Below are 24,367 nucleotides of genomic sequence, written 5' to 3'. Positions count from 1 at the left end.
AATGGGTTAATTTAAGATACAAGAGTAAGCCAGAAATATGCTTGAGCTATTGGCTAAACACTATTACAAATAATATGGTTTCGGAGTGATTATTTCAGGTCTGGGCAGCTGGGAATGAACAAGCGGACCCCAACACCAGTCACCATGGCGGGAAGCATGGAGGTGTTCAGGCAGACATGGTGCTAAGAGATTCTTTATCTGGATCAGCAGGCAGCAAAGGGAAAGAGAGAGAGAGGGAGGGAGAGGGAGAGAGAGGGAGAGAGAGGGAGAGAGAGAGAGAGAGAGAGAGAGAGAGAGAGAGAGAGAGAGGACTGGGCCTAGCTTGAGCATTTAAAACCTCGAAGCCCACCCTCAGTTACATGCTTCCTCCAACAAAGCCACCACACCTAGTAACACTGACAGTTCCTGGTGACCAGGAATTCAAATATATAAGCCTATCAGGGTTATTTTTTACTCAAACCACCACAGCCGTTAAAACTCTTACTTTAGAATTCTACACAAACCACAAGGAACCTAGAAAAAAGGTCCCAAAAGAGTAATCTGACCTCCAGGCATAAGCCCCTGTTCTTAAGCTCCACAGCTCAAGTCAGGCCTCTGAGACCAAGGCATTGCTTTCATGGTTCCTTCTGGACTTTTCCTTGAATATTATAACTCATAAAACCTCAATTAATTAGGAAAACAATGAAGTCCAATAATATGATGGCATTTTGTGTTCCTTCTATCCACGGGCTATTGAGAATTGATGGTATTCAATTCAGCCTGAGGAAGAGGTATGAGTTTGCTCATAAGTCAATAACTTTAATGACCCAGCTCACATGGGAGAGAGTAGAAGACCTGGTATGTCTAGGCGTCTAGCAGAGGCAGTGACAGATACTAACTTATCACGTTAGAAAACCAAGTCCTGGCAGCTGGTGTGCACGTCCAAATGCCCAGGAAAAGTTCCAGCACCTTCCCTGATGACCCACAAATTGGGACATTTCACTGTCTGAGTGTGGAGCTGGTGGTCCACGAAAAACTCCTTAACTTTAGCTCAGAAACAGGACAGGTGCCTATTTTTCAGGACGGTCTTTTGTTTGTTTGTTTTTTCTGACATTAGCCCCAGGTTAAAAATAATAAACTCCCTAAAGTGAAATAGTAAAAAGCCACCTAAGGACCTGTTACTTTCATGTCTTCCATAGCACAGGACACTCAGAGAGTCTTTATTACCTGTGTCAACCCACAGTGTGTCAAGTAAATGACTGAAATGTTTTTGGGGACTTGTCCCCATGTCAGGGCCACCAGACCACGGCATCTGGCCGTGCAGGCCTCCTGCCCAGTGTTGTGAATGCCACCTTGAGGTCTAGGTGAGTACAGTCCCAGAAGTGTGCTCTGTGGTCTACATCCAGAGCCTTGGCATCGGGTGGACCCTCTGAAGTCATGCAGTGAGGGAATCCATGTATCATCCTCAACTATTCGCTTTTCTCAAAGATGGGAAATTGAAATATTTGTTGTACCCTAAATCCAAGCCCATTTAGTGCCCAAACTACTTTGGCTTTGACTGATGCTCCTCCCTATCCCCCACCCTCCGACCTTTGGCTTAATTGACTTTTTCAGGCTGAGTTAGCCTAGTCAAGTCTGAGAAAGACAGTCTGGTCGGTTTTGCTGTGGTTAGTGCTTTTAAGATCCGGCCTTGATGGCCAAAAAACGCAGCTAAAGCCCAAGTGTTCTTTCTGGAAGCACAATTTATCTTAGAGTTTCTCCATCTCTAAAACCAGTCCCCGCCTCCGTGCCCTTCTGAGTCTGTGGGTGATGACTGGCAGTGTGACATATTGCCGGGTTTCTCCGCAGCATTCAGCGAGCATGGCGAGAGTACTTGCAGAGGCAAGACCCCCTGGAGAAGAGGAGCCCGTCCCCACCCTCCGTCTCCTCAGACAAGCTGAGCAGCTCTGTCAGCATGAACACCTTCTCCGACAGCAGCACACCCGTGAGTGTCCCTGCCAGCTTGCTTGGGCTGGCTTGCGCCGCATATGGATGCCACCCCCCACCCTGCCCCGTGCCGGCTCTTATTTCAAGAAAGATCTTGAGGTGGTTTGTGATGGGGGTGGTGTCTGTACCACAAGGAAACCCACAGTGAGGCTCTTGACATCTTTGAACTAAAGACAAGATTCGTGGGCCCAGAATGAACTTGACCGTGTCCACAGATTTTGTGAGATCGCGTTTCTCTGCCACTGAGGTGGGCGCTGCCTACCCTCCCTGCTTTTCTTATGGTGTGTTGGCTCCGGTATGTGCCTGTGCGATGCTCGGCTGGCTTGAAATGTTGAAGGCGATCCTAGACTGAAATGGGCTGATTGGGGTTGAGTATGCGCATGACTAAATGGGTACCACGTGCCCCTTCCTAACCGGGCTCCAGGAAACCTGCACCTACGTAGGTGCAGGACAGACAGTGAAGGAGCACAGCTCTCCAGGAGGAGATGAGAGAAGTCCAGAGTTTTAAGTGATGCTGATTGAAAGGGAAGCATGGTTTTGTACTCTGAAATTGGCTCGCTGACCACCAGTTATGAACTCTCGGTTAGGACATAAGGTTTTGGAGTGAACGCGTCTGCTCTAAGTCTATGTTTTAAAAAGCGCTAAACGAGGCATGGGCAAACTGGAGATCAGTGAGTTTCGCCATTATGATCGTCTAGTTATAAGCAATCAATGAAATGATAAAAAGTTGGGAAGAAGTGATTATGTAAAGAATGTTATTTTCTTTATTTTTTTTTCCCCCTTGGCTACTTTGCTGTCCTGTGGTTTGTTTTTTTTTTTTTCCCCAGTATTTTAATGAGATCAGGTAAAGGTTACATTCTTGGAAATGTTTTCTGAAGATGGCATGGCTTGGCATGTTATCTGATGGTTTTGTGTGGGTGTGAGTTTTTTAAAAGAAAGAATAAGCTGGCTTTACAGCTGTTGAAGTAGAAGGGGAAGATCTGTTTCCATCTGGCCCCTGACCAGGATCTTTGGAGAAACCTGTCGCTCTCACTGGTATCCCGGCCACTAGAGGGCGCCTGTGAACCACGTTGGGAAATGCTGCGTCTCCAAGTTGGGCAGTGCTCTTGATTTATGAGAAAAAGAGAAAGTGAAAATTGAGTCCTTTGGATGCCTTTGCTGTGAATGCCAATAGAAAATGCAATTAAATGATTCAAAGATTTTTGTATGAAGGACGGAAACTCGATTTCAGAAACCATTTTTATCCGTGGATTAAGGGTTCAGATTTGCCTGCCAAACCTGCGGACCCCCCCTCCAAAATTATTTACATTACAATTCATGACAGTACCAAAATAACAGTAATGAAGTAGCAACAAAAACATTTGTTTTATGGTTTGGGGTGGAGTCATCACAACATGAGGAACTGTATTAAGGGTTGCAGCGTCAGGAAGGTTGAGAATCACTCACTGCAATTCAGGACAATTAGATTGAGTCTGGCAACCCACTGCTTGCATGTGTCTTTAGCCTTTTGGAGTTGTTGAAAGCTTAGATCATATCTTAGCCCTACGTTTTTCACCGATTCAGTGTTTAACCTTTGCACCTCAAGTGTTCTGTAAGTAAACACTGGTTTGTCCGTACCTGTGGGTCTGTCCTCTTTTTTTGTGTCTGTTCATGGCGTTGAGTTCTTTAAACCAGCATAGCCCGTGCGTTCCCTGGATCTTTTTTTCTAATAGAGGAGCTTTGCCTTGTCTAGATGTTTTCTAACAGTTGAGTTTTTCATAAGGGGTGTTGATCAAATGTCATCTTTTAGCTCTGTGGGTTGAGGGACAAAGAAATGTCTAGACATCTAAAAAATAATAGTCAAACAAGTTTTTTAAAAAAAATCATTATTGTCCTCTGCTATCAGAAAGCAAACAGAGACTGCTAGATTCTGATAGAGGTTATTGACTATAACAGTGACTTCCGGATTAGTAATGGCAGTCATCTGACACCAAGTGTACAAAAATAACATGCGAAAGATACATACAGAATATAAGACATAAGCAATGCTCGGTTTGAACTGCTTCCAAGCCTCCAGGCTGCCAGGAAGGCAAACATCCAAGACTTCATTGAACTCCTTCAGTGCTGAGCATCAAGTCTACGTGGGCTCTGAAAGTACTGAACTACATCCCTAGCCCTATAAGGTTTACTGGCTTGAAATGAGTATAGATGGATAAATATTCTCTTCACTTCCATGATTATCACATTGACAGGTTCCCTAACAAGAACGGTATCTTTATATCTTCTGGGGGCTTTGCCACCCACATGGGAACAAAGTAGAAACTGATTTTGATTTACTTTGAGTCACATGCCAGACACGCTGCCCCGACATCCTCAGGAAGGTCACTGGGAGGTTTGGTTTCCTGCTCACTGTGAGTGGGGTGGAAGTTTATGCAAGGCATAGGATGGTCCCTGGTCAAACAAGGACTAAGGCTTTTGTGTGTGGGGTGGGGGTGAAGCAAGGTTTTTCTGTGTAATAGTCCTGGCTGTCCTGGAACTCACTTTGTAGACCAGGCTGGCCTCAAACTCAGAGATATCTGCCTGCCTCTACCTCCTGAGTGCTGGGATTAAAGGTGTGGGCTACCATTGCCTGGTCTAAGGCTGTCTTAAAGACAGGAGGTTCAGCAAATATCATTCTGAATTTGGTGCTTCGAGCAATCAGGTCGCATGCACCCGAGCGTATTATAATTGTGTGGTCTTTACTTCCTCAAGTCCTCAGCCAAAGTTAAATACTATTGGAGAATTTCCTGGGCCTGACAGGTGCTTCTTCTCTTCCATTTTGCTGAACCTACTACTGCCTAGGAAAACCTATTCTCGGTTTTCCTGAGCCTGGTCAACTAACTGCCTGTCTTGTCTCCTGAGCCAGACCAGTTACACTCCACCCCTACTTTGTCACAGCTGCAGTTACTGACTGTCCCAGCTGCCTGTCCCATGTATGGGCGGTTCACGTGAAACCAGCTCCTTGATCCGATTTAATCCGCCCCCTGAAGAAAGAATGGCATTTCTGAGTACTTCTGTTCATTATTTTGGCAATATGTAGCAGGTAATGTAGTTCTCAGAATACATCTGCTTTAAAATACAAAACAGCAGCCACGTACGCACAGGCTCCCAGCTTCAGCTTAAGAAAAGCTGAAGACTTGTGTGCTGAGCCCTTGGCTAACACTTTCCATGGGTTCCTCATCCAGTCCTCTCGAGGACCATATGAAGGAGGCACAATCATTAATTTCCATTTCACAGACGATGAAAATGAGACTTAAAACATAAGTAGCCGTCCTTGGATTATGCATTGGGCTGGAACTCGCAGGCTCCACTTCTCCCATCATTTCCTAACACTTGAAAGCAAGCCCGCATTTAGGCACGGTCAAGCTGGAGGGGTAGCAATCAGCTAACCCATTTGTAAGACGACCCTCCGATTTGATAGCTCTAAACAGTGAATGAAACAATTGGCGGAAAAAAGTCCATCTGATTTTATAAATTGCCTTATTCCATGCTCTTTGATTAAAATCTCAAACCTCAGCTGTTCGGCGCCAAATTAAAGAGCTACAGGAGGGAGGATAATATTAAGTTATGTGGGCAATTTGCATATTAAGTGCCCTCATACTGTAGTGCATCATGTGGTAACTGGGAAGTTTTGTTTGAGAAATAAGAAACTTGAATAGGAACTGCCATTGGGAAATGGAAATTGTAGGTGTCCAAGTGAGAAAGAGTTAACGTTTCGGCCTCTGGAAGGAGAAGAATAATCTGCCATGCCCTTACTGTGTGTGAAATATAATCTCTCAGGAGATGCCTGCTCATGCTAACACAGACACTCAAATCCTGTTTCATTCCCAGAAATTGAAAGTCTTTGGTAAGAGTAACACTAAAATATATGCTTAATTATGTATTCTTTCTATTATGTAGATCACACGTGTGTGTGCGTGCACATTTAAATGTAATGTATACACACCCACATATATTCCTTCTAGGACAAGTTGATTCTGACAAATTCATTTGCAGAATCTCAAGCAGGTCCTGGGCCCAATCAGTACCAAAACACAAACTCCCTTTCTGTACTGTGTAAGCAGGACATTGACTAATAATGTTAGTCAAAAACATGCACTAATTTGCAAGAACAGCAGAGGTTACACCATGTACTTTTTATTAGTCAGACCCCTGGTTTAAAACGCACTTAGTTCTCAGCTCTGAATAATTTGTTATTTGATTAATAGAATACAGTCTCTGAGACTGGTAACCTGTGTAGCACCACTAGCATGTATTCCCGCAAACTCTCCGAGGTGGTTAGGGCGTGGTTTTGTACCATTTGTCTTGACTTTGTCAACAAAATACCTCCTGACCTTTTAACCACGCCTACTTCTTCTTGTTGGGTCTTCTATTATCTTCCTGGAGTTCACCCACGGTTTCCCTGAGTCCAAGACATCTCTTGAGCAGTACTTCTTCATCTGCAACTGGAAGTAACACCCACCTCGCAGATGGATTGGTATTGCTATGAAGATTAAATGGCATGCCATCTGTAAGTCTCAGCATGGAGCCTGGGCCCCCGGGCTCTCAAAGACATGTTTGGTAGAATCTGTTCTTGGTAATATTCAATGCATTTTTCTCATAGCACTGCAGAAAACTTACACAGTACAGAAAGGGAGTTTGTGTTTTGGTACTGATTGGGCCCAGGACCTGCTTGAGATTCTGCAAATGAATTTGTCAGAATCAACTTGTCCTAGAAGGAATATATGTGGGTGTGTATACATTACATTTAAATGTGCACGCACACACACGTGTGATCTACATAATAGAAAGAATACATAATTAAGCATATATTTTAGTGTTACTCTTACCAAAGACTTTCAATTTCTGGGAATGAAACAGGATTTGAGTGTCTGTGTTAGCATGAGCAGGCATCTCCTGAGAGATTATATTTCACACACAGTAAGGGCATGGCAGATTATTCTTCTCCTTCCAGAGGACTATGAAGACTCTTGTCTTCAGGAATGAGGGGTAAGCTCCATTCCCTTAGCTGTGGAAGCCCAGCCCCGAGGGGTCACCGCAGTCCCAAGGTGGAGGATTATAGTTCTGAGCAAGTGCAAGGACAGAGGTCTGGACCACCTGATCGTTCTAGTCAGCCTTAGTTAGCCTAGAGAGAAGGGCTGGCAGCCAGTTTGATTTCTGGTGTTGTTTTAGTGGCCCTAGCTTTTAGCAAGAGTGTCTGGACATTCACTGATTGGTGGCCATTAGAGCCACCAAAACTTTCCAAATATTCTAAAGACCAGTGATGCCCCTGAAGTCAGATCCACAGCCTGTCTCATATCACCCTCAAGTCTTACTGCTCATTTTGTATCTCTAATATCCAACTTTAAATACACCAGGAGGAATCTGGTGACTAAAGGGGTTGACGATCATGGTGTGCCCACTCGGGGAGGGCTCACTTGGCCCTCAAAGAGGCTTTGCAGTGCCCCGTTCCAGGACGATCTCAAGTGTTGTAATTGCACAGACTGCAAGCCTTGCGATGCTTAATAATTTAATAGCCTGAATTTTCCAGGTCAGGGATAAGTTACAGGCTTGTACCCAGCCTGTACGGATTTAGATCCCTTGAGTCTTAGTGTTCCAGGACCCAAATTCCATCTTCCACCTTTTTTCTCCGACCCTCACATAGCGCAGGGAATGGAGGACCATTATGAAACAAAGGAAGCATTCTTGCTAGTTACACAGGAGCAGATGCATTTCTCGTTAAATCTAAGTCGTTGAAAGTACATTTGCAGTTTCAGAAATTATTTTAATAATATGTAACCATGAATGACAGTGTGTAAAAGATGTTTTTGTATAAAAGTGTCTTCACACATTACCATTACATTTTCAGTGTTCACTGATAATACAGGTTCCTTTCTCTAATATTCCTTAACTTCATTGTTTGAGGATATTTTCCCCCCTGGCAGTGTTTGAAAATGAGCAAGTTGTTTTGGTTTAGGGGTTTATAAAACCTCGAGGCTCAGGTAACATTGTGAAAGAACTGGGGGGGGGGGATATTATAAGAGTCAGAGGACCAGGAAATCTGTTCTTTGTGTCTCCTAGTTTTACAACAAGGAGGCTTCACCCACGATACCACAACAACATGGCTGCCTAGGCAGGATCTAAGCAATAAAGACATTAATAGGCATACTAACGTGCAAGGGGAAATTCTCATGGGGCTCTAATTAAAGAACTACAGCCAAGTAACAGCAGCTGAAAAGGGGAGAATTAGTCTTCCCTAGGGATGAGCCTCGACCTGGTTACCCAACTCCTCTCAGTCATCCCTGAAGTCATATAATACAAGCAACACCAAACTGACCTAGCAAGTTGCATTTGTATAATTATGAACATAAACACCTACACAACCATACCCCAACACATACCAAGAATAATTAAGGAAAAAGAGGCCAGGGATTTGACAGGGTACAGGAGGAGACTTGGGAGAAATTTGAAGAAAGAGAGGAAGGAAAAAAGGATGCAATTATATTTTAATTGAAATAAATGGTAAAATGCCATGAGGTTGGAGAGGTGACTCGGCATTTAAACGCAATGGCTGCCCTTCCAAAGGACCTGGGTTTGAGTATTAGTCCCTACATTGTAGCTCTCAACTATCTATGACTTCAGGGGATTGAATGCCCTCTTTTTTGCTTCCACAGGTACTAGGCAAGATTAGATCCACCTTGTTAATTGACCTCACTCTTTCTGTAGCTCTCTGAGTGCCTATTGTGTGCTAGACCACTGCACTAGACACTGGGACACAGCAATCACCATTAAATCAAGCAAACCTTACAACCTGTGTCCTTGCAGGATCCCTACAATTCCCTATGCATGGTTGGCAGTTCCTGTAACAAACTGGTAGCTTAAGGGAGATACTCAAATTTGCACATAACCAATATTAATTTTATATTGTCAGACAATTGATCCGTGGAGCTCAGCTGGAGCAAGGTTAAGAAAAATTCCATGCATTGGCATTTATAAATGGCTCAATAATCAAGTTTATATGAGTTGATGTATAATACTTCTAGTTAAGACTTTGGCATCTCGTTTATAGGCCAATGTGATAGAGCTATATTATACAAATGGGCGTTTTATTTATTTAGTTTGCACACAAAATTTCTTACATTACCTGGCTTGTAGCATGTATACACATCAAGTCTGGCGAACAGAGAGATGTGGTTGGAAGGTGGTTTTCAAAAGTTAGCATATAGCTCTTTTCTCCTTCCCTATTTAGAAACTTCTTCCTGGGAGATGAGAGAGGTAGGCAGAGGGAGATCCAAATCTAAGATTTATTTCTCACAAAAACTGAAACATGGCTATAACTCAGACAGAGGCCACACTGAGCTTCCTTCTATTAGAGTCTAGAATCAGAAATGTTAGCAGTCGCAGGCAGCACTGGAAGCCATGAGCCTCCTGCACAAGCAAGGCCAAGGGAGTTCTGAGCATGAGGTAAATCTGGACCATAGAGGCTCTGGTTCCTCTGGCTAATCCTTCAGCCTAGGTAATTCCTTCTAGCTCTTTGAAGAGGAGTAAGGGAGAAGAGAGATCAGTGGTCCTGGGCTTTTAGGAAAGGGGTTCCTTTGGGGAACCTGAAACTGGAGGAAGGAAATTCACACACTCCAGGCAACATGATACATAGCATTTTTCTTTTTCATTTGCTTTTATTTTTATGTGCTTATATACAATGTAGTATATTTACCATTTCAATGTTGTATCAATAAAACTTCTGTGACAATTCTTTCATTGATAATTTTATGCATGCCTTTAATGTGTTTTGACCAAGTCCACCTTCATTCCCTCTGCTTTAGTTCTCCCTCTCCCCTGTCTTCTCCTTTCCCCCCACACACATGCTCCCCACCCTTTTATAATCTACTGAGTGGCAGGTTTGTCAACTATACTGAAAATCTTTAATTAGGATATGTAACTAAATAGAAGTAGAAAAGAAGCTACTCAGAATAAAAATAGGCTTTCTTCTCATAGACCCCTTAAAACTATGCCTATGTGTTACCTAAATACTACTGGTTTATACAAATTGATCATAGTATAGATAACATTTCAATTATTTTTTCATTCTCAATTTAAAACATCTACAAAGCAGTTAAAGTTCTCTACCAACTTTTGAAAAAAAATCAAACCTTTCAGAAAAAGCAAGTTTTTAATGCTTCTGAGATGTTCTAGTTCATTACAAAAAGTATTGTTAGGAATCAGAGAAAGTGGCTTTAACTTTTATTTTGCATTCATCGTGGTCTGATTTGGAAACGACTACAGTTTTTAACACGCTAAAAATTCTGAGTTATTTTCGAAGTCGATTCTGTATCTGAAGAAATCCTCTCATTTCTGCTACAGCTCCTGGGGAAGGGAAAAGGGGCTTCATCATCAGGTTCTTTGAGAGTTAATTTTAATTTACTCATCTCCTACGGCAGCACTCGAAGCTCATCCTCACTCACCCAGAGGATGCCGCACGTGTGAGCCGTGAATTGATTTTCTCTTGGAGGCACCGGCTTGATAGGGTTAATTATATTGATAGAAGACCAAATTATTTGCTGCAAATAGATTTTCAAGAAAATCATTATGCTAAATACTTAATAGAAGGACTTCATCTACATATGGCCGTAACTGTGACCCGCTTTCAAAATGACATCATTGGGTGTCATGTGGTCTTTATGCACTCCAGCCTCAGGAAGAGACACTCTGTGAGAGACAGAAGAGTCTGCTCTCTACTGTGAGAAGCTTCAGCAGACAGGAGCCGGGGCTAGAGGGAGGCTGTGTGCACAGTGCGTATGAAGCCTTGTGGAATTTTCGGCTTTATTTCCATTTTTTTAACTAATGTAGATGAAGTGAATCAGCTGCGTTGGATTAACAGGGGCTTGTTCTCATCATAAAGATCAAGAGTTTTTCTGGAGTCCTCTGCTCTCTGAGCCATCTGGTTGTCTATGTGTTTATTTCCCCCCCAGTTAGAAGAACGCAGACGAAAACCAGCCAGCCGCGTCTCTCCGGGGACGTACTCTTTTCTTTGTTTTGAAGATTTTTGCTTCAAAATCTGCTTTGAGCTGCCCGGGTTGCTAACCAGAGGGGAGGATCACTCCCCCTCCCCGCAGCAGATCTGTGGGACCTCACCGGGTAACTTTGTCACTAACAAAGTGGCCCTCTATGGATGCTTTTCCAAGCCAGGGTCCCTGAGCGCCTCTTCCTTCTCATATGGATCAGGGTAACAGTTCAGCACCATGGAGAGTTCTGAGCAGCGCTTAGGGGCTGCGTGGGATGGTGACCCAGACAAGCCACCTGACAGTGTAAGTTTTCCTTATCCAATCATCTATTAAGTATTCACCCTATTCTAGACATATGGGGACAGGTAATCCCCAAAGTCCAAGCAAGTGACCGAAGCAGACGCTATAAAGATGAGGCCATTTAAGGCAAGAGAGATTTTTAAGTTTAGAAACAACCACTTACATATTATTTTAGGTAGTGCTCAACCTTCCTAATGCCCACACCCTTTAATACAGTAGCTAATGTGCTGAGCACCAATCATAAAATTAGTTTCGTGGCTACTTCAGAGTTGTAATTTTTCTGCTGTTATGAGTCGTAATGTAAATAGTTTCGGAGATACGGTTTTGATGAGGGTCATGACCCCACAGGCTGAGAGCCGCTATTTACGATGCTAGTTTAAAGAATGTTTTCATTTGTGTCTTTGATATGTAAATGTCTGTACCTTGAATTTTGAGAATGTAAAGACATAAAAACATCCAACATCAATTAATTACACTGAAATTGAACAAAAGTTGTCTTGGAAATAGCATTTTATAAACATACACAAACAGTTTTAAGTGTGCAGTTTGTTGCCCTTGTGAGCAAAAGGTTCTGGAAAGTGGTTTCTGGTTTGTTGTTATTTCAAAGAGCAGTTAAACTCTTTCACCATAGGTCAGAGTTTTGTTTCTGAAAGAGCTCTTGTCTGTGTTATTGCCGAAACACACGGGGAATGCTCAGTGACTTAACGCACTGGCATTAATGTATACAGTTCATCACAGGTTCACAGTGAACACTGGTAGAAGTTAGAAGCAGCTTTTTTATTTTTTTTTTTATTTTTTTTTTAAATATTTATTTATTTATTTATTATGTATACAATATTCTGTCTGTGCATATGCCTGAAGGCCAGAAGGGGGCGCCAGACCTCTCTACAGATGGTTTTGAGCCACCATGTGGTTGCTGGGAATTGAACTCAGGACCTTTGGAAGAGCAGGCAATGCTCTTAACCACTGAGCCATCTCTCCAGCCCAGAAGCAGCTTTTTTAGTCAATGCTTAGACATGGGCTGCTGAAGTTGTTATTTCAGCAACATTAGAAATATTTATTTAGTTTCAAAATTTTCCAACTTAACTGTTTAAATAAAAATTATAATAACAAGTTTTTTTCCCAATGTAATTCTTTAGTCCACTTCCTTAATGTCCTTGAGATAATTGTATAGTGTGATCTCACATAACCAATGGAGAAGGCACTTTGATTTACTACCCAGAAGATATTCAGAGTTGTCTAATAGAACATAGAGGATATAAATACGTCTTAAGAATTATCTTTCTACAGGCCAGTTAAACAGAGTTCCAGACATTTACGCTGAGCCTTTTGCTTTGAAGCCTAATGAAGCTCTTTTAACGTTATTGTCATATAAGACTTGCTATCTCGACAGTTTTTATATTTGAGAACCTCAAATTCGTTTAGACATTTCTTTCTATTATTCATAATTTTCAGGTGAATTGCTGTTAATCTTAGCTCTTCAGTAACTTGGCACTTGATCTTTCGATAAACGGTACTTATTCTTGACAGTGTATGGAATGTGTAATTTTAAAAGATGTGACTTAATTTTGTATTAAGGTAATATTGTGGCCTATATTTTGTCAGTATTGCCCAGTGGATACACAAGTGTTTTCCTGAGTTGATCTCAATATTTCAAAGAACTAAGACTTTTGAAATGTGTGAAAGGCAAATTTATCATCTGGCTCTTTTAGCTTTGTTGCCTTTGATTTTATGATTCTGCATGGATTTTTAGCTGTGATTTTTTTTCCATAGTAAGCATACTGTGTAACTTCAAGCTTAAGTTTCCCCTCTCTCATGCGCTATGTCTATTCCCCAAGGAGGTGGACCTTGGACAAGCCTTGGGTGGTAAAAGTGTCATTCAATAATACACAATGTGGGGCACATGTCATAGCCAGCACCTTCCATATGTTCTACAACTGGGCATGTGAGGCATGCTGGATTCAGAGATCTGTTATCTGTCAATCTTTTTCTCTTTCTCAGTCTCTCAAGGACATGAGACAGGATGATATTGCCAGGAGCGTAATATTTTACATTTGTTCCTCTTTGGAAAATATTTCAGTGATGTATTTATAACCACAGCTACCTAGCTTAGACATTTTGAGATATGGTTGTTTATGTATTTGCTTAACTAGAAATTGTTGTTACATGACACACCACCAACAGATGTTAGCCGCTGTTCTGATAGCCTTTCAATCATTGTTGAAAGAGTACAAATCACCCAGACAATAGAGAAGATTCAGGGCTATTTAGACTGTGAGTTATCCCCACTCCTTTATTTTTCTCTTTCCTTTTACAGCATTCTGTTGGTAGCAGATGTGTGTGAACCATCTTAAATTTAGTTGACTGACATTTTGTTTCTCTTGCCAATGTAAAAATATGCTCATAGTTTTATGGTCCATGCACCCTGGCAAAGCTCTATAACCTTTGGCTGCAAAAAATGGGGGATGTATCTGTTTAACAAAATCACTGTAGCAAAAATCCTTTGTTGGGATGCTGGCACCGAAGGGGATAATAGGTATGTTTTCACTGATTTTTTTTTTTAACGCTTTTAAGGCTTTGGAGAAGTTGACTTAGAAATGGTTCTTACAGGGTAGAAATGGTTCTTCCTGTTACATCAGTCTTCACTGAAATTTCTTCCAGAATTGACGTCTCCAGTTAAATCATGGTAGAGTCCTCACAGGGAGATCTTGAGAGTAAATGGTGGTGAAAGGAAGTAGCTGTTTAGAGGGGTACTGGATCCCTGGGGTTATTTAAATTGGGATGTTGTTTTATCCCAGGTGATTTCTAGACCTACTGGATGTCAATGGAGGTCAGGGCCCTAAGGGCAGAACTCAAATTCCCAAAGAATAGGTCAGAGTTTACACATCAGCATAGATTCACTTAGCTCTCACATGCTGAGTACCCATTATCTGAAATGCCTAGCATCACAGATTTTGAATTTCAGACTCAATTCTAAGCACACAGTTAATTTTTCTTATATATACTTTATGTCTATAGTTTAAGACAATATAACTATTTCAAACAATTTGTGCATTAAATAATGTTATTACATGACATGATACTATAACTCAAATCTTATATTTTTAAAAATTTTGAACTTGGAATATTTCAGTTGCAGGTTCTCCAATGAGTTTTGTCTTGGCTTCTGTATTTTAATGTTCGTCTTTTACTTTTGCAGTTATACACATAGGAAACATTCTAATTCCATCTTACGTGCTAGACCTCTCTAAAATATATATAATAAAAATTTAAGATTTATATTAATCATTATTAGAAATAATGGAGTCATCTGAACTATTTCAGAGAGTTGAGCCCAAAAGAACTTAGGGACTTTCCATGGAGGTCATCTATGCTGCTAAAAGATTAAAAATGAGACTTAAGTCTAGGTACTATAATTTTCTCATTTTAATTATTTGGATTTTACATCCTAGATCCTGTAAGCAAACCTGGTTCTCTCTTATAAAACAAACAAGCAAACAAACAAAACCAAGTCAAAACAAAGCCAAAAAAAAAACCTAGCCAAAATACAGAACACACAAGCTTAAACCCATGTAGCTAGAGCGTGTCATGGGACCCCACACATACCATGCCCTTCTTACCAGATGACATTATCACATGCTTTGAAGTCTCATCTTACTTGGAGGGTTCTTACATCCTCTCATCTGTACTTCTTCATTCAATACGCTGCCATGCACAGCCTGGCTCCTCTAGGAACATTTTTTCCTGTGATAGCCATTCAGAATCCAGCACTCTACAATGACATCGGCTCCAGTCATGGCCAGGATGCCTCTCCGAGTCTTCATCTCTGGAGTTTTTCTCACCACAGTGGCAGGGAAAAATGCTTCTCCACTAGATTTGTTTCGGGTGCATTGGAATCGACGAGACTGCAGTTGGTTAAACAAGCGTGTTGGCTCTCCGTGGTGGATCACTTTGACTTTCAAAGTGGTCAAAGATTGGTTGAGTGAAATGATTTGAGAGTAATCCAACAAGGACATAAAACTTCAATACCTTAGAGAAAGCCACACCAGTTTTGTCCATGTTTCATTTGTGTTGGGATTACTTAGGAATGTCAATACAGGCACTGTACCTAAACTTATTTGATTATTTCATGTCTTTGTGAATGGAATCGTAACTCTAATTGAGGATCGTTTTGGTTAGTTAAGTAGTCTTACCAAAGAAGTGTTAAGTAAGGAACTGAGTGATCTGGAGTCAAGTCTCTCATGTACATTATGTGTGTACAAGTGTGCCCATGCAATCACATATGTGCTCATGCTCATACATCTGTGTACACATGCACATGTATTGGACTAACTAATCTCTAAGGCCTTCTCAAATTTGAACAAAGAGGGGAAGCAAAGGTGTGATGTTTTCTTACTAGAAATAGAAAGGACTCGTGAGACGGCTCAGAAGTTAAGGAGTTCTTGCTGCTCTTTCAGAGGACCCCGTTTGGGGCCTTGCACCCCATCTTGGGTAGCTCACAACTACAAGGAACCTGATTCTCTCTTCTGGCCTACACAGGGACTCACACACAGGCACACACACACACACACAGAGAGAGAGAGAGAGAGAGAGAGAGAGAGAGAGAGAGAGACTAAATGAATGAATAATAAATAAATAAATAAGTAAATAAATAAATAAAATAGAAAACAAACCTTCATCGGTTTATTGGTTATATACTCAGATCACTCTATCAATCTAAGGACTAACATGATTAACTGGCCATTCCCGAGCCCTCCGAGAAACCAATCATTTAAGAATGACGAGAAGGAAGCCGTAGACTGAAAAATAAGCTTAAAGGAAACTAAACCCCAGGAGTTAAGAAACATCCAGGAAGTAGAGTAAGACACATGACTTGGAGCTGTTAGACAAAGAAAACAATGGAATAAAAGGGAACAAATGAGCCAGAAATACAACCTATGTCTTTGTTATTACATTGCCACAGTAGTATGATGATGATGATGTGATGTATGGAAAAGACAGACAGGACTATTGATCTCTATCCATCTCTGTGGCTGCACTCCAAGTCTTGTAACCTCCAGTGGACCACTGTGCTTCTGAACCTGCATCCACCCAATCTGTAGACCCTGAGAGTCCCAGCTGTCAGCACTTCTTGTTTATAATTGGAGGAATTCTGAAACTGTGTGCTACCAGTTCAGAAGCTCCGCGCTGTCAGCTTTGCTCTGAATGTGAATCTCTGTGCGTTTATCTTTAAATATATGGGAAAATATAATTATTTTGGGCTCATTCACAACAAATAGAACACAATAGGTGTAAAAGTTCAGATATAAAAGAAATTTGTCTTCTTTTAAAAATATTAACTAATGTATGCGGGGAGGCAGAGAAAGGGGGAGGGAAAGGTGAAGAGAAAGCACATGCACAGGTCTGCACATGCCCTTATTCTCGTGGAAGCCAGAGGATAACTTCTGGGGGTCAATTCTGCCCCTCCATCTTGCTGAGGCAGGGTCTCTCTTGTTTTCACCACTGGACTCCCACATCTGCATCGCTGGCTTGTGAGCTTCTGGTCAGCTCTCCTGTCTCCTCTACCCATCTCGCCGTTTCTAAACACCGGGATTACAGAAGAACCCTCCACATTCATCTTTTTACTTGGGTTTGGGCGATGGAACTCAGGTCATCAGTCTTGTGTAGCTAATGTTTCTGTCTGCGGAACCATCTCCCCGACCCAGAGGTTTATTTCTTAATTAGACGTTCGCACTGGATTGATGAGCCAGCCAGTGGCTCAGCCTTTCTGCCTACACTTGTTCAGAAAGCTCAGAATGTCATGAGCTCTGCCATCTCTAGAACGAGGCTATCAGAGATAACATGCTGTGAAAACCAGAAGTGGCATCCAGAAAACCAGAAGAGAGGACACAGAAGGAAGAATGGCACACGTGAGAGACCCTCGCGAGCCTCTTTGAGAAGGGCACACACCACTGCACCCGCGGCACCTCTGACTGAACCCAGACCACATGGCACACCTAACTGCCTGGAAGATTTCAGAAATTAATTCATTTCCAGAGCAACAAGAAAAGACAAGGAACTCTAGAGCACGCGATATTTTCTTCCACACCTTGAGCTCTGCTTTGGGTCTACATCTTCCAGGCAAAAACCATGGAAGCTGCCAGGGGTTAGTTTCAGACATAAGGTGATGCATTAAAAAGACACCAATTGGTGGGAAGTCTGGAGAGTTAGCGTTACCAATTAAATGGGAACTAAAAGAATTTGATTGTTCAGAACCCCAGGCAAGGGACAATATTGTTGAAGTACATTGGACACAAAGGCCATGGTATTCTGAATTGTTACTTGCTCCTCTGAGAGATGCTTCATTTGGATTAAGGATTTTGAGCTCACCCAACAACCCATCACCTGAGTTAGATTGCTAAAAATGCAGGAAGAGGCAGATGCTACTGTAGTTAGGGGCTAGAGACCCCTTCCAAAGAATAACTTCCATAATAGGCTTTATAGCCATAAGAAAGGGGAACTCAGACACCACACACACACACACACACACACACACACACACACACACACACACCACTACCGTGCCTGGGCCTACAAAAGTCCCCTGCTGCCTCATTAGATCTTGTGATGGCCCACACTGGTTATCACCCATCCCAGTTGGTCATATGCCCAAACTGCTTTATTGCTTTGCCTAAGACATTGCCTCGTTGCCTCTCCCAGGAGTTTTGATCACGTTCACCAGCTGATTACCCTAATCCATCTAACACCCCGTGTGTGCGAGTCCTGCTCTGCTCCTTCTTGATGCTGGCTGAGCTTTGCAGATCTTTTTCTACAACACTTGGCCTTGTTTGAGAACTTCATTCAAACCTCTGACATGTGTGATAAGTCTCTTTGACCATTGCCCAGACATCTGACCCATCTCCTGTGGGGGTTATTTTTCCTGTAAAATGAGTAAGTCGGCTTCATTCCCATTAGTCTCAAAGGGACACCAGGCTTAACGAGATGGTGCTTCGAGATATTTGGAACACAGGGTGGCATTATCACTTTATTATATCCACAAGCTGTTAACCTGAAGGGAGGGGAAGAAAGAGTGAAAATTTAGTGCCAGAGAGGTTATTGGCACTTTGTCAATTCGACATTAGCTTTGAGGGTTTTTGGAATCTTGCCTTCAATTTTCATCACCAAGCAGCTAAAAGCTGTGTTTTTTTTTTTCTGGGTTCCTGATGGTCCTGTCCCTAAGGGATGGCATTCAGCATTTGTGAGGGGTGAACTGTGCCAGGCCATCTTCCAGCGCCCACCAGCAGTCACAGGAAAATGACACGCTGTAAATCGTTGCCGGCACCCACTGTTCACACTTGGCATAGCACCTCTGACTTGTGCCAGTAGGGTAGGGCTGGGGAAGCAGCCATTCACACATTCATGTGTCAGGGAAGTTCCCTGTGCCCCATGGGCTTTTATGGCTGGGTGGCTTCCGCGTGGTCATGTGGACCCTACCAGCAGTCTCAGGAATGTTTTAGGCTTTTTCAAGTGTTGCCCTTGGCAACTCAAGCACAGAATGGGCTAATTAAAATGTAGCGCAGAGATGTTCACCCTTTTGGAACTTCGCTTTAATGATTTTGGAAGAGAGAAGGCAGGAAAACTCACCTGGTCCAAAGAAGTTGGTTCCAAATGGCTTCCTCCATTTGGATGGAGTTCATTTTCAATTCTTAGGAGCCCATATTTATGCCTAAAACACAAACTTCCTTAGATTTGAGAATAGTGATAGAACATTCATGTATCAGAGTGTAAGGAGTTAGGGAGACTCATTCAGTGCCAAGGACTACACAGCACTGTTTAAAATCTACTTGTTCTTTTTATTTTTTTTAACTCAGAGAACTTGACAGTGCATAGAATACATTTCAATCATACTCCCTCCCCCCACTCTTCCGCTCCAACTTGTCCCATTCCCGACTTCACCCCTCTTATTTTATTGTTTTTAAATTTTATTTTTTACGTTTTTTAAGGGTATGAGTGCTCTGTCTGCCAGAAGAGGGCATCAGGTACCATTTTAGATGGTTGTGAGCTACCAAGTGGATGCTGAGAATTGAATTCAGGACTTCTGGAAGCACAGCTTCTAACCACTGAGCCAACTCTGTATCACCATTCCTCTTTTTTTTTTTTTTATAAACGATCCAACTAGTGATGCCATATAGCATGGGTGTGGTCCCATCTACTAAAGCCGTGGTCAGCTCTCAAGAAATTGCACTCCTAAAGAAAACTGATTCTCCCTAGCAGCCATCAGTGTTCTACAACTCCTCAGCTAGGCGTGGAAGCTCATGTACCTCTCTCCATTTACGATGAAATATTGGCTGCTTTGATCTTGTAAATCTTATGTAGGCAATCACAGCTGTTGTGAGTTCCTGGGTTCACAGCTCTTCTTGTGTCCAGAAAACACTCTCTTGCCTCAGTCTTCCTCAACCTGGGGCCCCTCCAGTATTTCCACGCCCTCTTCTTCAGAAACCCATTCACTCTTTTAAATAAATTGTACATCTTCATGAAGACCGACAGGTATGAGATTTGTCAACAGAATATGCTAATCCGCTCAAAGAGCAGCAACCTCAGGTTTACCTGAAGCTTTTTAGGAAATGAGGCCTCTTTGTAACTGAAATAAGCAAGTTACTTTTCAGTAGCCAATACTTAATTTTTTTTTTTTTTTGGCTTTTTTGACACAGGGTCAACATATTCTAAGGGTTGTTTCTGTACTATAAAATTTCTTGTCACATTTAAATCAATGTTTATTAATCTCCAATTATAATATGTATCTATGCTCATTTTAGGAAATATGGACAAAGCTGAATAAACTATCTCAACTTCAATCAAATATAGACCACTATTTTCAGTATTTTGATGGATTTCCGTGAAATCAAATAAATAACTTATGGAAAACTGATTATCTATTTTTATGCCCTGGAGGAAGTATTTGCAATATTCTGGACTTTGCTTTTTACTTGATATTTAAGAATTATACTGTAGGTGGAGACTGCTCATTTGTTCCCAGCTGACCAGACCTGAAATAATCACACAGAAACTGTATTAATTAAAACACTGCTTGACCAATCACTTAGGCATATTGCTGGCTAGCTCTTATATCTTAACCCATTTCTATAATTTTATGTTATACCATGAGGCTCATGATTTACAGTTACTGGCGTATGAACATCTTTCTCCTCCAATGGCTGCATGGCATTTCTGACTCTGCCTTCTTTCTCCTCCTCTATCTGCTTAGAATTCCTACCTTGCCCTATTCTGTGCTGCAATATGCCAAAAGCAGTTTCTTCATTAACCAGTGGTATTTACAACATACAGAGGGGAAACCCAGATCATTATAAAAGGAAATAAATACCAAAACATCACATATAACGTGACATAACCTTGTTTCACTTTTATTTATCAGTTAATAAAGTGAACTTAATTTTAAAAAAGTGAAAGAGATCAAGTTTTCATTTCTGTTGTCAAAATTATATACAAGATCTCATGAGTATTAGATTTTTACAACTTTTAAGGGATATTTATAAATATTTTCATAATTCTAGAGCTATTCTGCTTACATTTTGTCCTATTGATAGTTACAAATATGTATATAATTTTAAAAATAAAATGAAATTACATCTTTTAGTCATCTCTCTGCAATATTTTGAATAAGTGTTCACTTATCTGAGGAATATATATATTGAGGTTCTGTCCCTTGCTGGGCACTGACTGATGCTAGAAATACAATGCACACCACATTTGGTGTGGATCCTATTCCCTCCAGTGTTTTCCCTGTCTCAGTATTCCCTTTTACACTCCTCAGACTTCACTGATACAATTTGGGTGACGGAACTCAGATTGTCCCTATGTATTTAAAACTTTTTAATTTGGCCTCTGCAAGAATTGTGTTTTGATATTCATAGTCTGTTTTAAACCATCATAATAAGAACTAACTAGGTTTAATATATATTATTCATTTCATTTAAAATTTATTTTTATTCTTTGAAATTTTCATGCATATTTATGATGAATTTTAGTCTTTATTCCTATCACCCTCTTTCTCCTGCTGCTTGACCACTGTTTGTACAATTTTACCATTCTTATTTTTATTTGTGTTCTGCTCTAAAATAGTTTTATTACTTGAATATGAGAATATGCTTTTTAAAATTTTTATGAATGAATTGCAACAGGGTTGGATATGGGGTTATTGAGTCTTGGTATTCTGTAGACATTCTTTGGCTATCTTTGTCAAGAGAAATTTTAAAGAAAAACACATTTTAATTTTTGGACAATTTTGATCAAGAGTGTAAACTAGATTCCATTTTCAATGACTATTTAGCACATGACTGTGGTGATAATTGTGCCAGCTGAGGTGTATGGAAGACGACCATGCTAAAGCTCCCCTAAGTAAGTGATGTACTGACTCCACCTAATAGTAACTCTCTGGAGTAGACACTATAGGCGCTCTGATCTATGCATAGAGACATTAATGTCACCTAGTCACATGGTTGGTAAGAGACAAAACCCAAAGGCAGCCTGGCTCGGAATTTCACTTCTTAGTTTCTTTGCTTTTGTGCCTAGGCAAAAAATGAACAGATAAATTTTTCTAATTTATGGCGAGAAATTAAATGACAATATTCAACGGCTTTCTGTCGAGTTTAACACAGAGCTTCAAACACAAAGTCAATTTCTGAGGTGCTGTCAGAATATCAGACAGTTGATGAAAGTAGAGCTTCCTGGGCAAGTAGGAAATGAAGGGAAAAGGGAGGAAAAGCAGTGTTCTGTCAGATGTGATGTATGAGTTGGATTTAATCTTCTCAATATCACATCGAGATACATTAGAGGAACTGAAACTATTTAAAGTCATGTCACACGAGTCCGAGTCCATTATTCCCCCTGCTCTGTGATTCTGAAGTAAGACTCTGTGCAGACTATAAAGAAAAAAAATGAAACAAAGATACAAACAAACTTGCTATAATGAATCAAGCCTCCTTTAGCGATGATGACATTTCTTAGAAACTAACTGATAGGATTCCAGAGTAAAATGATTCTGGGGATGCTATCATCCCTTGTGACTTCACTTATTTTTCATTTAGAAATCCATGGAGTCACCCTAATAGATGCCAGAGCTTCCTGCACTGCAAACACAGATGAGTTATCAACTTTTTGCCGTTCTTACTAGGTATGCATCAACAATAGAATCAAAGAGCTGAAGAATCTCAGCTAGCTAACTAGTTAATTGAGACAAATATTCTGTTCCTGTTGTGAGTGATATATATATATATATATATATATATATATATATATATATGTCTTCTTTGTCCTTTTCAGCCATTCATTATGATACTATCGGACTATTATGATTTTTAAAGGAAGAGTTAAATAAATGTCAAGAAAGAAAGGAATTGCATTGCTGGGATTTAAGAGAGTAGGAGAACCCAAAGAGTAGAACTAAGAATTGGGTTAGCATATTTTTAGTAGGAAAAACGTCTCTAGAAGTAATTAATGGGTTCCTGTTTCCCAATTGCTCACAGTAGTGTTTAGAATGTAAATACTAGTTAAATAACTAAGATGGTTTTCTAATGTTTCAGATTACTTCATTCTGTGTTTGCATGTTCATTGGTATGTTCATCTAATGCACAGAGCTCTGAGCATTTGCATCAACTTCTATTAAGAAATTTTAGGGAGTCACAGGATGTCTACCATTCGCATGAAATCATAAAATGACAAGGGAAGAGAGAGCTATGGAAAGAGGGATGCGAACAATAGGAAGGTCTTGACGACTGTTTGATCTGGCTAACGAATGCATGAAGACTTATCAAAATATTCTCTCCCAATAAGTTAAACTCTGATATCACTTTTGAAGTTACTCGTTTGAACGCTGCTGTGTCTTCTTAAGTAAAGAATTAACTGTGCTCATGTGCTTTGAAACCTAAAGGGAAGACAGCTACCATTCTGCAAGGCTGTCTCTGAGGTTTTTGTGACTGTAGCTAGGCAACCAAATTTGCTTCATCCCTTCATCCTGATGAGTGTCCATGTTTCTACAGAAGAGGGGTAAAGCAGCGAGGGAAGGAGATGTGACAGTCAGTTTGGTTTCTGTTCTAACCTGTGGTCTGAAGCACTGCCGCAATCCTGAGACATGGCTGTCAACAATGCAGAGAGGCCATCTGACTGAAGGAATTAGAAATGATGGAAGGAGCAGGTAGTTAATGTAAAAGGAATCTCAGACAAGTCAGAGGCATGCATCCTTTTCTCCATCCTTCCTTCTGTTTATTGCCCTAATATCAAATTACCTTCTGGAGATTGGCAGCCTATTCTACCCAGGATGTCTTTCAGACTAGTTAATTCAATAGTTGAGATAATGAATAGTCCCCATCCCCCACCCCTGCTCTAGTAGGAGGGTATGACGTGGTCAGAAACATGCCATGAGGAGAAGCTCATTCATTTTCTCAGAATTATTCCCCTAGAGAAAATTAAAGGAACACAGGAGACTGCCAACAGTCTCCTGGCCCCGGAATTAATAGATTTCTGCTTTAAAATTCAGATTAGAAACCACTGGACAAGCTGGATATGCCCTGTACCAAAGCCAGTCTTTCACAGGAGCATGCCCCTGGATCTGTGATCATCCATCCTATGCCTGTCCTATCAAAGCCAGTACTCCATGCCTCTGGAGCTATGTGGTCGTTTATCCTGAGTGTATCATGTGCTGGTGAACAGTGGACCAAGTATTTAAGCACTATCGGGGTCGGTTTTGGCATTGGTAGAATGAGACAGCTGGATTAGTTGCTTCTTCCGATTTTTAGGAAGTGCCCCTCTGATGGCTTTGTATGCTAAGTCAGGTGACACATTTCCAAAGGCCACAGACATTTGTTTAAAGCAATGAAGAAAAATGTGGACTAGTTTCAGTCTGCCAGCATAAAAGGTCTGTGTGTTTCTACTCCCTCATCAACAAGAATTGGCAAACACTGTTATCATCATGCTGGTTTGGGGTTTTCCATAAGCTCTTAAAAACCAAGGTTGCTAATGAGATACTTTTAAAATAGCCCCCCACCTCCCGTCTTGCTTGAAAAAGAAAAATTGTAACTTTATAATATATGGGCACTTATTTATAGCCC

At 41.1% G+C, this 24,367-nt stretch overlaps 1 protein-coding gene across 1 annotated transcript in view; it reads left to right on the top strand.

Annotated features, from left to right (window-relative positions):
- The window catches only part of LOC121452801 (IQCJ-SCHIP1 readthrough transcript protein), a 642,993-nt gene that overhangs the window by 145,022 nt on the left and 473,604 nt on the right, over positions 1-24,367 (top strand). Inside the window, exon 4 of the mRNA XM_041659063.1 lies at positions 1,828-1,963. Within this exon, the coding sequence (XP_041514997.1) occupies positions 1,828-1,963 (136 nt within the window). The remainder of the gene's footprint in view (positions 1-1,827; positions 1,964-24,367) is intronic.

The sequence above is a fragment of the Microtus oregoni genome, unplaced genomic scaffold (genome assembly GCF_018167655.1).
Source record: "Microtus oregoni isolate MIOR12 unplaced genomic scaffold, Mior012 000010F_ref0000083, whole genome shotgun sequence".
Taxonomy (NCBI): domain Eukaryota; kingdom Metazoa; phylum Chordata; class Mammalia; order Rodentia; family Cricetidae; genus Microtus; species Microtus oregoni.
The sequence above is the reverse complement of the archived record's forward strand: the minus strand, read 5'-3'. Positions and strand labels throughout refer to the sequence as shown.